The sequence below is a fragment of the Mycteria americana genome, chromosome 5 (genome assembly GCF_035582795.1).
Source record: "Mycteria americana isolate JAX WOST 10 ecotype Jacksonville Zoo and Gardens chromosome 5, USCA_MyAme_1.0, whole genome shotgun sequence".
NCBI classification, from domain to species: domain Eukaryota; kingdom Metazoa; phylum Chordata; class Aves; order Ciconiiformes; family Ciconiidae; genus Mycteria; species Mycteria americana.
Window position 1 is genome coordinate 551,271 of NC_134369.1, and position 12,517 is coordinate 563,787.

Below are 12,517 nucleotides of genomic sequence, written 5' to 3' on the forward strand. Positions count from 1 at the left end.
GGGGATGAGTGTTGCATGTTGAAAAACCATAAATAAGTTAGACATACCAACAGATAACGGAGAGTCCCCGTGAATTTAAATTCCCTGTTGAAATAGAAGGTGCATAACACTAGCTGGCTTGGAGAGCGACACACAAGCTAAAGAAAATTGCAGAGCTCAGAATATCTTTTAGGGCAGAATCCACAATAACGCAAGAAGACCGTTTCTCTTTTTGCTCTCCCTCAAGACTCAGTAAGTGTCATGTTGGAATGTAATGTCGCAATTGGTTTTATTGTTTGGTTTTTTTAATAAGCATCATAAGTGATATGATAAGATGATGACAATGTCCCAGAGCATTAAAAGCGGAGAAACGAGTCTTGATTTGGCGTTGAGCAATGAATAGGGTCTGGCTCGAGGCGTTACAACAGCAAACCCGCTTTGTAGTCATTACCATAAAGCACTGAGGTTGAACCTCCTTGTAGGGGCATGGGAAGGATTTGGGCGAGCAATGGTAGCTTCAAAAGGGAACGAGGTGGCTCCGGGGAAGCTGGGTACAGGACGAGCCACAGGAATGACGTGCTGGCAGATAATCCAAAGCTTGTTTGAAGGCAGTGTTTTAGAGGTTCGGGGTGACTAGTACGTGACTTGTTAATAAAAATAAAAGAAGCCTTTAATCATGGTACTTCTTAAATTTCCTTTTAGCAGCAGAGGAGACTGTTAGAACTACAGGAAGACGTCTTTCAATGTCCTGTACAGCAGAGACACGTAGAACAGGCAGGAAACTCTAGCAAGTTAAACTAAAATCAGTACTAAAATGTTTCAGAGGCATTAAAAACAGAACTATTACCAGACATTGAGAAATATTAGCCGTGATACATAATTAATGGCTTAAATTTGCATCACTATGAGAGCAGTGAAAGGTGGCAAATGTAATGTTGATTTTTAGAGGGTAATGAGAGGATCCAGGAAACTAGCAACTTATCCAACTTCCCTGCCTGCCCTGTCACTTAAAGCTATTTTAAATATAAGTTGGAGACTAATAGGATATGCCACCTCCGTGAGAAAATGCAGCTCTTACACAGAAGTGCCTCACAGCCTGGGGGAGGGTGCTAGCCCACTGACGTTGTGTACTCGGAGCTTCAGAAGTCCTGGACAAATTCCTCCATGCGGGTCTGTGAATGAAACTAAGCTATCATGAGGAAACAGCGTTGGCTTAACAGCCTAAAACATGGGAAGCAAGGGAAGATGTGCTCGGCTTTCAGAGCTGGGGGAGGCTACCGGGTCTGTGCCAGGATGTGTACTGTTACGCATAGTCATAAATAGAGCAACGAGAGCTAAAACTGACTTTAGAAAGCTGCAGAAGGATGTCATTGCACCAAATAACTGTGCAAAAATGGCAGACGTTGTCAGTAGAGGCAAAGTGATAACCACCGGTAAAAAGCATTCCTAATTACCTATGTGCAATGATGGTCTTTTAAAACAAGAGAGATTGTGTCTTAATTAAGCAGTTATTTGCAAGTGTTCACTCCCAGGAGTCAAACAGCAAAATACGGGTTGAAAGAGGAGAACCAAGAAAGCATCTTAATTCACTGTACACATCTATAGTATATCTACATGGCAGATTCTTTTTGGAATAGATAAAGAGGTAGAGAAAGTACCAAGAAGGTGGTAAGAATTATTAACGGTATAAAAGATAGCTCAGAGGAGCAGTTAGACTGGGATTTTTCAGCTCGGAAGAAAGTGAACTGAACTTCAGGTTCCTCACCAAAGCCTTGATAAAAGCTGGCTGTTCTCCCAGCTTTCAGGAAGCGATGGCTCTGTACCTTTCCCGGTTTTAAGCTGTTTCCAGTAGCGCGCACGCAAACAGGATAGTGGGTCAGGGTGGCCTCCGGTTTGATCCAGCACAGCTGCTCTCGTGTGACAGAATATTTTCAGGCTTCGTCAAATGGTGTGCCAGGAAAAATAATATTTTAGTAAGTATTGCAGGTTTCTTTTCTTTAGAATAACTCATCGTCTCGATGATGGACAGTTCGGACAAGCTGTGTGGATCTGATGTTCAGTGACCTCGGTCGAGTGATGCCAGGCAAAACCGAGAGCTGCCTTCTAGAATATTTCTGTTGACACCTTTTCCATGTAATACCTGTAGCTCAGATGGCTTGTCATCTGTCGAAGCTTTAATTATAATGTAAGACCAAGTCTACTCCTGCGCTGTAGGAAGCGGAAGCCCACCCTTTCCTGAAAGGGTACGGTCCTCAGCAAGACTTCAGAGGAGGAACTGCTGCAACGTCTTTCACACACTCTTCTTTTGTGAGACTTGCTTTTTAATTTTAAGGATAGAGTCTTAAAATTACTTACCCAAGAAGATCTGTGCTCTTAGGACAGAAGTTCCGGCTGTGGCTCTAGCAACGTTGCAGGTAGCATTTGATTTATCAAGAAAATGTGGTGTGGCTCATCAAGTATGAGGCTGCGAATGCCAGCAATGCACGGGAGCTCAAGGTTGCAATCGCTAGCCGCCTGCTCTAGAGTGGCGAGCTTAGGTGTTCACGGAAAAGGAGCTTGCCGTGCCCACGGAGACTGACAGTGTTTGACGGTTTGGGACATCGATGTGCAAAGAATTTCCTTCTGTAAGGAAATGTTGTCAGGCTTCTGAAACACAGAGCCAAAGCAAGCCCTGGGTGGATGAAGCATTGCTTAGCACGAACAGCAAAGCCTGTACAGCAAAGCTGTATAGCTACATGTGCATGCAAAGAGGACTTCATCTTTACCTATTAACTCTTCAAAAAGTTGTGAATAACATGCGTATGGTGACCCATGTGGATCATTCAAAGGCTAAAACATTTGACGTCTCGGAACTCTTTGGGCAGTGGCCAATTTTCAGAATTTATTAAATGAAATGTTATTAAAGGGGTGGTAGAAAGCGTCCTGAAGTGTTCCTATATATATACATGATTATTTTTTTTTACAATTTAAGAGCAGCTGTAAGTAGTTTTGTGAGTCAGAACAGAGATTAAGCCAATGTTCATCACTTCAGTTTTTGATGTGATCCCTTAGTGTGAGAATACATGTATAAAATTTTAATCCCCATGGAAAATTGAGACGGCGACAGCAGAAAATTAGTGTTGCTTTAATCCAGAACATGATTTATTGTGCTTAAATTTCTGGCATACATGCCATCATTGTCAAGTACCCTTTTCAACTAGTCTGTACATATAGATTTGCTATCTCTGCATAAATCTTGGCTTTTTTAGGCCTCAAACTGAGCTTTTATCTCCCATGTCAAGCCAGCAAGGCTCTTGATGAATTCTTAGCCTTATCTGGGAAGATGTACGACCAGCAGTGAAGACAGCAGTGACATGGCTTTCTACAAAGTAAACCAACATCTCTGAATACTCAGCTGGCGCACGGCCCGTAGCCTTCTGCTGCTGGTAGGGCAAAGCCAAACTTGGGGCTCACGTGCGCTGGAAAGTTAATGCAGAAACTAGGTGGTACGTAGAGAATATAGAAACTCTCCCCTAGGGATGTTCAAGGGGCATCTTCTGGTTGTGCGACCGGAGTACGGTGCTGCTAAGTATATCCACATGGGGAATTATTTCAGCTTAACTGATGCTTTGTGAATTTACACCCCGACCTCCTCGCTGAGCTCTCTCTGCAGACGAGCCCGGAGGAGTACTTCTGCCTTCCTCCTTTTCTCCTTCCATCTTGTCTCCCCTTAGAAAAGCCAAAGCTTTTTTCCTAAGCTCTTTGACCAGCCGGTCATTAACCTCAGGTTAAGTCCCTGGGAATTCTGCTGTCTCTCCCAAGGTACTAATTCCTAAATTAACAATTATTTTCATTTTCAGTGTGCTTCATTGCAGTCTAAATACCTGCATGCTAATTATCTGTCTCTTTCCCTTCCTCAAGAGACTAACATCCATCTCCCCAGTGCACAGCAAGGCGAAAAACTGGTAATACTCATAAAATATTGGGGAAACGTCTAAATTCTTTATCAAGGTGTATAGTTTGGAGCTCTGTTTCTCCAAATTATTTACTTGATTAGAAAGGGATTTATTCTTCTAGCTTTTATCTGACTCTAACTCAAAGTTGAGCTCGGACAAGGATTTTTATCTCCTTGTCTGTGTGTGAGAACACCTCTCTCCATGTACTAGCAATGCTGCTTGAATGGCACTGAACAATTTTTACAGGCTAGCCTTGATACGTTCAGTTCACAGCTCATGCTGATTGAATAGCAATCTATTCTAGCCCATTAATTTGGTGGGTGTTGCGATGAAAAATTAGTTAAATACATATGAAGCAAATTTTGATGTCAGGAAAGACATCAAAAAAAGGAAAGAACTTTCATGTCTTCGTGCTGGTGTCAGTGGTCAGACTTTCATGTTTGACCCGTCTTCGGCAATATAAATATAAAACACATGCTATTTCTCTTTTACCGCTTGGCTGCAAACCCGCTGCTTCTCCCCACTTCTTTCCCCTTCTCCTTTTATTCCCCTTTGCCTCACCGTTTCTTTTTAATTTACTGATCGTCGTGTGCAGAAAGGAGCACCGGCACGCTAGCTGAAGCGAGGCTTTGAAGCAGTTAAGAGAGATAAGAGCTGTATTTGGGTTGGCACAGCACCCTGGCCACGGGGCTGGAGGCGACGGGCCGCGCAGAGCTGTGTGTTTTGTGTTCAGAGGCCAAAAGTCCTGCTTCGGCGGGAGTCAGCCAGAGTGCAGCGTCGAACGTGGAGTTTCTTCAAAGCTGCGTGTGCTGAGCTTGGGGGTTTAAGCTGGAAGAACGGACGGTCTCTCATCTGGTAGTATCTGCTTCCACAGAGTTTATTTTCTAATAAATGGGGAAATCCTTACTGAGCTGAGATTCCTATGGGAACTTGCAGTTTGGCCAGTGTCAGCAGCTTAATGAGTAGTTCTGGTTAATAATTAGTCGAGCGATATCATAACGTAAGGTTTCGGTAACTGCTGAGGCATCGATCTGAACAGTGCTTCCGAGGTTACATATTGTTTACAGACGATGAAAATCCCCTTCCCTAACTCGTTATTTTTAATCTATCCTATTACTATCCTGTTACAGTCCTCCTGCAACTCGATAGTGCCTCCTGTGACATTCATCCCAAGGCATGTCACGAAATGAACCAGAATAAATAGCTCCAAGAAGCCAAGCTAAACAAGCAGAAGAGAGAAAAGCAGAAAACCGTGTTGGCGCTGCCGAGTGGGGAAGGGAAGCTGGGGTCTGAAGACCTCCAGAGCCTAAAACCTCAGAACTGCAAAGTCTTGCATGTGAAAGCCGCCAGCAGGCTGGTGGCCCTGGCCCTCGAGGCACGGGCTGAAAAGGGAGCTTCATGCAGAGGGCTGAGAGCAGCAGAGCTGGCTCGGGTAGAGTCCTCTTTTCCTGGGACTGCAGTGAAAAACCAGTTCAGGCATCTCTTACCTTTTTTTTTTTTTTTAATCTATTTATTTATTTTATTTCATGACACAGATACAGGACTACTATTTACTGCTTACTTTATGTAACGTTTCACCAGGCTGTTAAAAAATATCTGGTATTTATATTTCTTGACGGCTGCCTATCACACCGCTTGACGTTGAGGCGATTGTCGGTGGAGGGATCGGACTGAAGTAGCTTAGTGTCCCCTCATCGGATTATTGCTGCTGTGAAGGGGCTTGCTGGGCTTTCCCTGGGGAAGGACGGGGTGGTAAACGGGAGGCTATGCAGCATTTTAGCTTCCTTTTTAAAAAGGCAGGGTGTTTCCCTGTTTTGTTGCGAAACCTTAAACTTGACCTAATTGTAATTGAGCCTGCCCACCTTTTCGGGAGCCTAAACAATATGGTTATAGGAGCTATACTCTGGCAGGTTCCTATACATTAGGCAGGGCTACAGACTACGTGATTTATTGTATAGGAGTATTTTATCTTGTGATCTCAGAAAATAAGCCTTTTATTGGCTTGTATTTCTAAACCCTAGTCATGTTGTGGTTAGGGATATTTAGCACAGGCTGATATTTGTTGTGAAACGAGCTGGAGAAGATCGTAAAAACACTTACTTCATCGTCTGCAAGCGACAGATTATGGCAGCGCAGCTGTGAACTTTTTCAAGTGGGGGAAAAGGATTTTACCCAATTAAGACATTGATCTGGTAGTCTTTTCCATTATCATGAAAAATAAGAATTTTAGAACTGAACCAGAGTTTTTTCACAAGAAAATTAACCTGTTAAAGGAACGAGATTCAATGACAAAATTGGAAATACTCAGGAGACGCAACTCGTTTGCGTTGTAACTTACACATTGCAAATTTAGTTCAGGCGAGAGCGATGAGGTGTGAAACGTTCTGTGGGTTTTTTCGTGACACTGAAGAAAGTGTGCTTGGAGATTGAGAAGTCTCCTGGCAGATTCCTGCAGGACCATCTGTTGGGGTTAACCGTCACCAGGGATGCTTGGGGATATCGTGTGGCGAGATGAGACGGAGCAACACTGCGATGTGGCTGTAGTAAAAGAAATCTCAAGGGAGGCTTACTTGCATCTTCCTTCTTTTCAGCTTAATTTTTTGAGAGAACGAGGCTTGTGTTACTCGTTTGTCCGTCCGTTCCACCCAATATTTTTTTTCAGCCAAGCTCAGAGAAGAGGGGGGAAGCCTCTTCCATTCCCACCGCTCTCACCTAAGCGGGATGGCAGAGGCCGAAGACCATCGAAGACCGAATCAGCGTGGCTGAACCTGCCTTTTGCGTGTTCTGTTTAGCAGCGGTGCCCTCGCACGCCTCTGCGATTTGTCGTTTCTTGGGAAGCAATGCAGGGAGGGAGCGGGTTTGAGCCGCTGTGGTGCGGGGAGGTGAGATGGGAGGGTGCCAATCCGAGGGTAATTAACCTTCCTTACCTGTCACAGCTCACGAAATAACTAGTTTTGCTAGGTACTGCGCTTCTCGGCGTCGGAATTCATGATCTCTTACGAGACAAAACTAAATGGCTTTGCACTTGCAACTCTGAAAACGTGTTATTTTGTTTCCCAAGTTTGGTGGCCGTGTTGGGCTGCAGGATATAGGTAGGTTTTCACAATGTTTTCCCTCGAAGTAGATGACCGCTGTGCTGTAGAGTGGATGTTGCGTATGGAAGATCGCTGAGCACCGTAGTTAATTAGAGCTTTTCGTAGTTCTGGCTCTCGCTGCAGTAGCGTTCACTCTTCATTGCTCTGTGTTTTGTCACATTTTCGTTGCCAAGTGAAGAAATGTAGGGTGTAGAAGTGTGCTGCTCCTGTTTTTCGTAGAAGGAAGGCTTTCCAGCCATCAGTGCAATGAATTTTTATGTCACGTCAAACCACTCCTGTTGACTTCCCGGCACCCTTCAAGCTAATACCTTCTTGTGCACTCAGTTTTTACTGCATATGTCTCTTCCCTGTAAAAGATGTACAGTATTCCTTGTTTTCCCCAGTAAGTTGTGAAGCTTTAATGCACTTAGAGATCTTCCTTCTGAAGATATCAACAGAACGTCGATGTATATTTAAAACTGACTGGTTTCATGCAAATGTCTCCTCTGTGTAGGTACGCTATTCTTTGTGGACAGTTATCAGAACACGAGAGTATTCAGAAGCGTATTCAAACTGGATATGTTTTTAAGGTGAGTAGGAAGGACGTGCTGGTTTTTGTGTAAGTATTGAACAATGCTTATTTCTACAGTAGCAAGTTAGGAAAATTGGCTCCACCTCTTATTAGGGAAACAATAGGTCTCAAAGAGATGCTATGAGTGGGTGGTTTGGGCTGAGGAAGGTGATTCCAGCGACGTGTGATGAGGGTGGCTGGTCTGGCTCTGCACTTTTGCGCACTATAATCTCAGAAAAAAGAAGAAGAAAAGTCTTGCAGATAAAACGTATGTGTATGATGAGACTGAGAACTTGAAACATGACATTACCATGCGGTAATGAGATACAGCACCAACTCTTCTTCAGTAACTGCCTGTGAGCATGCTTGCACCCTCCCATAAATGCAAAGCAGTTATTTTTCAAAGAGGATTTAATCTGCCTCAGATTGCTTTATTGGCCTCTCATCCACAGCGGGGCTGTTACGGGGTAAGAGGATGCACCTGGAACAGTTACTTCAGAACAGGGCATGTATAATTATTACCTCGTCAGCTATTGGCGTGACCAGTAAGTTGGTTATGTCAAAGCTCTGAAGAGGTGGTAGAATAAAATGAAGGGCAGCTTTATTTTTTTTGCGTGTAGAAATTCTTGTCTCTGAGACTGATAAAATGCTGGTTTTCAGTGTTCACTGAAACCATTTTAAGAAAATTTGAAGCTCTTTGTAGCTGTACGCTTAAATTGTGGACTTCTTCCTTTCCTCTTTCTACGTTTGTTCATCTGCTCCTGTGGATATCGTATTTGCTTATAACAAAAATGTAATGTGTGTTGGTGATGATTTTCCATAGGAGCACGTTGATAAAGCGATTGAACTGAAACCAGAGGATCCAAAGTCTTACTATCTTTTGGGCAGGTGGTGTTACCAGGTAAAATAGTTTTATTACTACTTACTGCTGTTTTCTTCCTCCTTGGAATTTAACTCCCTGTTTGAATGAAAGATAGGTGGATTCAAACCACCAGCCTGAGGACACTCTTTAGTTGCTGAACTAGGATATTGTATCAGAAAGTACAGGTATGGAAATGTCCTAGCTGCTTGAAGAAGTAGTTTAAAAGTTGCACTTGCACAGGATCTAGAAACTCTTCATTTCAGTCCTGAAACAGTGCCAAGAAAAACACTCCACGGGTGAATACTATAAATGCATTGCATTCAGAAGCCTCTCATGATGTCAAAGCTCATGTTCTTGTACGTGTAGCACCTTGACACTTTATAAAAGCACTATTGAAACTATTGTCTGCCAGGAGACAGTGTCATTCAGAATCTCTCAGCTTTCCACCTAAGTTGTTTTCTTAACTGTAATCGAGAAGTCTTAGGCAGTCCATCTCCCTCTTGTCTGCCTCCTATTAAGCCTAAAATGTATACCTTCATCCTGGTGTTACCGCTCGAAGCACTAGATTTTAAATGGTACAGGTTTTTAATAAGAGTTTATGTAAGCTCCCAGCAAGAGAGGGACCACAGAAGCACTGAGTCGGTGATCAGGCCGAATGCTGGCTGAGCCCATTTCCAGCGCGTCGCTGTGTGCTGCCGATCAAAGGGCAGAAGAAGGTAGAGAAAGGTTAGCGGTATTGAAGACACACTGACGTTTTTGAAAGCATCAAGAGTGCAGTTTCATATTGGCAATGTTATTTGCTCTTGCTACTGTAATACTTTTGTCCCCGAATCAGAACGGGCTTTAAAAGTACTTGGTGTACCTCTCTGCAATAGAGTAAAAGCTGCTGGGGTTTTTGCTGTTTCATTTATTTATTGCCACTATTCTGCTCTTCATTTTTCCCCTTTTTTTTGTCTCTTTCCCAGAGGGAAGCTGTTTGCCGAAAGTGTTATTTCTGAACTGCTCTGAATTGGAGCTCTGAAGGGTTCGGGGCTCCGGACTTAGTTTTTTAGTCGCTGCAGGTGGCATGGGAGGTGAAATGGCAAAGAATGGATTAGGAAAAACACTAGCTGCAAACTAGCTTCCTGTGCCCCGTGCTTTACTCACTAAAAACAAACTACCTTCAATCCTTTAAGCACATATGGATGTGATTGAGGACATTTCAGGGCTGGCAAGAGCTTCTACACACAGTATATCTGTATAATCTTTTGCATGTGTTTCCTCTACCCTTGCTACACGAAGTATTGGAGGTATTAGAAGAAGCGTGCCGGCTGCTTTATATTTCTTGACAGGGAAAAGCTTGGAGTCAAATACCATAAGTCAGATTTAGTGCCTATAAAAAGAAATAAGAGTTTGCAGTAACTATCTGGTTTCGGTTTATACAATTTGAAAGCGCTTTGCTGCTGTCAAAAATGAAGTCGCATTGCAGAGATTGTAGCTGAGATAATTGACACGGGTAATTACAGAGGAGCGGTGAGCTAAACTAGTGGAAGCTCCTACCTTTTATTCTGTTGTGGACTTTACTCAGCCTTGCTGCTCTTAGAGCTGCTGAAGCTATGAAACAAAAACAGATGTAGGTAGAAATATGTTAGTGCTTCTGCTATTCTGCATTGTAAGAATTATACAGTATTAAACAAAGAAGATATTATCAGAAGTTACAGTCCTATGCATCCTTTCCCCCATTAAAATTTCAGGGTGTTTCTTATTAGAGAGAGGAGCTGGGAGCAGGAGAATAAGATTTCATCAAGTAATTATAGTAGCTACCTTTTTCTCAAAATGTGAATATCTTTTGGTGGGAAGGCTTTAGCCTGCCTGTCTCGAGGGATCTTTGTATGGTGAGAACATGTTCTTGTACAAGATTTAAGCTGGGAGATGGAAGGCTTTAGCCTGCCTGTCTCGAGGGATCTTTGTATGGTGAGAACATGTTCTTGTACAAGATTTAAGCTGGGAGACGGGAGGGCTCCATATGTGCATTTGCTCCGATGCATAGGTGGGAACTGCCAGGAGCTGGGGTGGCTGCAATAAGGCGGTGTGGGATTTTGGACCACCCACGCTGTTGCATGCCTGTAATATTCAGTTGTAGAGACAAATCTTACTTTGAGCGTTACGCATGTGGCAGCTGATGTATGGACCTGCAAAAGCTGACTCGGGACAAGGAAAAGCAAATCAGGTTTCATTCTGTGGCCAGACTTGGATACTCGTCCACAATCTGCCGACGCTACCAAGATCTTTGGCTTTCTCCCAGGTGCACGAGCCAGCTGCAAGAAACTGGGTGATTCCTTGTCTGGATACTTTTGCATATGCTGTGTCTCTAGTGGGTTTGACAGTTTCATCTTTCTGTCTCTGCAGGTTTCCCACCTGGGATGGCTGGAAAAAAAGACTGCTTCTGCTTTGTTTGAAGCCCCTCCTACAGCCACTGTACAGGACGCACTGCAAAACTTCTTACGGGTAATGAAATCTGATAAGCAAGGGAATCGCTAACCTGACAAATGCAATCACAAGCGTGGAATGGGAGTACTTGTATTCTGCTTAAACTCATCACTCCCCAAGTGCTCCGTGATACATCTCCACTGACTAGAACCTGTGGAAGAAAAGCTGGTGAAAGCAAAAATTTTGGAGCCTCTGTTATAGAATAGCCAGACAGAAGAACGTGATTTTAAAGACGTCAGAACTAGACCCAAAGTGTTCAGGATTGTTTTTAAGGGGTTTGGTTTTCCTTTTAAAAGCTGCATAGTGGAGGGATTCATTGCTTGATACTAAATGCATATGGTCTGTACTCTTTCAGGGTCTGTACGATCTGTTTGAGCTCATCCCTGGGAATGCTTGTGTAGACCCATTTTGTCATTTTAATTTCTCTCAGAATACTTTATTAAAAGGCTGTCTGATTAGGTCAAACTTCTCCATTTCAAGCTTTTGAAGACAACTGCTTTAAGGTTTCAGGGGCATATTGCTTATGGATTTCTAGAAAGAAATTCTTAGGAGCACTTCCTACTTTGTAAGAATCCTACCCTCTGAATGGCTTTTTTTTGTCCTCCTGTTGATGAAAATGAATTTAAGACATGGCCTGAGTCGCATTTTTGAGCATATAGCTCTTGTTGCAAGGGTCTGCACATGATGAATGAGTTAAACAGACTGTCTTTGGCTGTGCCTGTGAGAACTACTCTTAAGCACCTCTGATGAAGTGTTGCAGAAGCAAATTGCCCTACCACTTTATAACTCATAGATTGGGCCAGCAGTTCTGCAAAGTGTCAGGGAATGTCAGACTTCTTTCAATTTCTTCTAAGTTTGCCAAAATGTAGTTGTTTGAGAGGGAAGTTTGTGATGGGTATCTGCCCTAGGCAATATACTTTTCAGCCAAAGCTGTTAAGTCATTTCAGAGATAAGTTTAAGGCAAAGGGTTTTGTTTCTTTTCATTAGAGAGAAAAATAGCTTTTTCACTTTTATTGATAAGTGAGAGGGGTGCTGTGGTTTGAAACAGGAACTTGCATTTTTCTGAGGTTTAGCTGTGGTCAGATACGGAGACAATTTTAAAAGGTCACAAAAGCATCCCTCTGGAAGCGAATTATCCCCGAACAAGTGCGCTTCCCATATGCTCAGCAGAGTCCGTTGCAGCTTTCAGCCGCAGTTGGTATGCTTCAGGGGAATGGAAATCTTCCAGCAAATTGTAGCCCTGGGTTAGTCACAAGCTGGACTAGGTCTAAGGCCAGACAACAGAATTAAGAGGAGGAACGTTGTCTGTGTTGGGCTCTCAGTGCTTCCTCTGAGGTCTGGGCTCAGGCATCTTGGTAGAGCACGTGGGGGAGTCTGAATGCAGATGGGACACGGGCCAAGCCAAGGGTTCGTAATGGGAACATACGGGAACAAAGTTGCTTGGAGAGCGATGACTATAACTGAGATGCGTGGAAGAAGGCAGAGGGATGTGGGTAACTAGGAAGCTGGGAATTGGTAGCCCGGAAGGAGAAGATAAAAACTGGGGGAAGATTGCTGAGGTTTGGCACCAGCATATTCGGGAGGAGCCCAAGTGGATGAGACCGAATGGGCAAGGAGGTTAAAAATA

The 12,517-nt window shown here is 43.5% G+C and overlaps 1 protein-coding gene across 2 annotated transcripts in view; it reads left to right on the forward strand.

Moving 5' to 3' along the window:
• The window catches only part of RMDN3 (regulator of microtubule dynamics 3), a 42,920-nt gene that overhangs the window by 22,468 nt on the left and 7,935 nt on the right, over positions 1–12,517 (forward strand). For both annotated transcript variants that reach the window (XM_075501740.1, XM_075501741.1), the window contains exons 7-9: positions 7,503–7,578; positions 8,383–8,460; positions 10,810–10,908. In XM_075501740.1, coding sequence (XP_075357855.1) covers positions 7,503–7,578; positions 8,383–8,460; positions 10,810–10,908 — 253 coding nt within the window. The remainder of the gene's footprint in view (positions 1–7,502; positions 7,579–8,382; positions 8,461–10,809; positions 10,909–12,517) is intronic.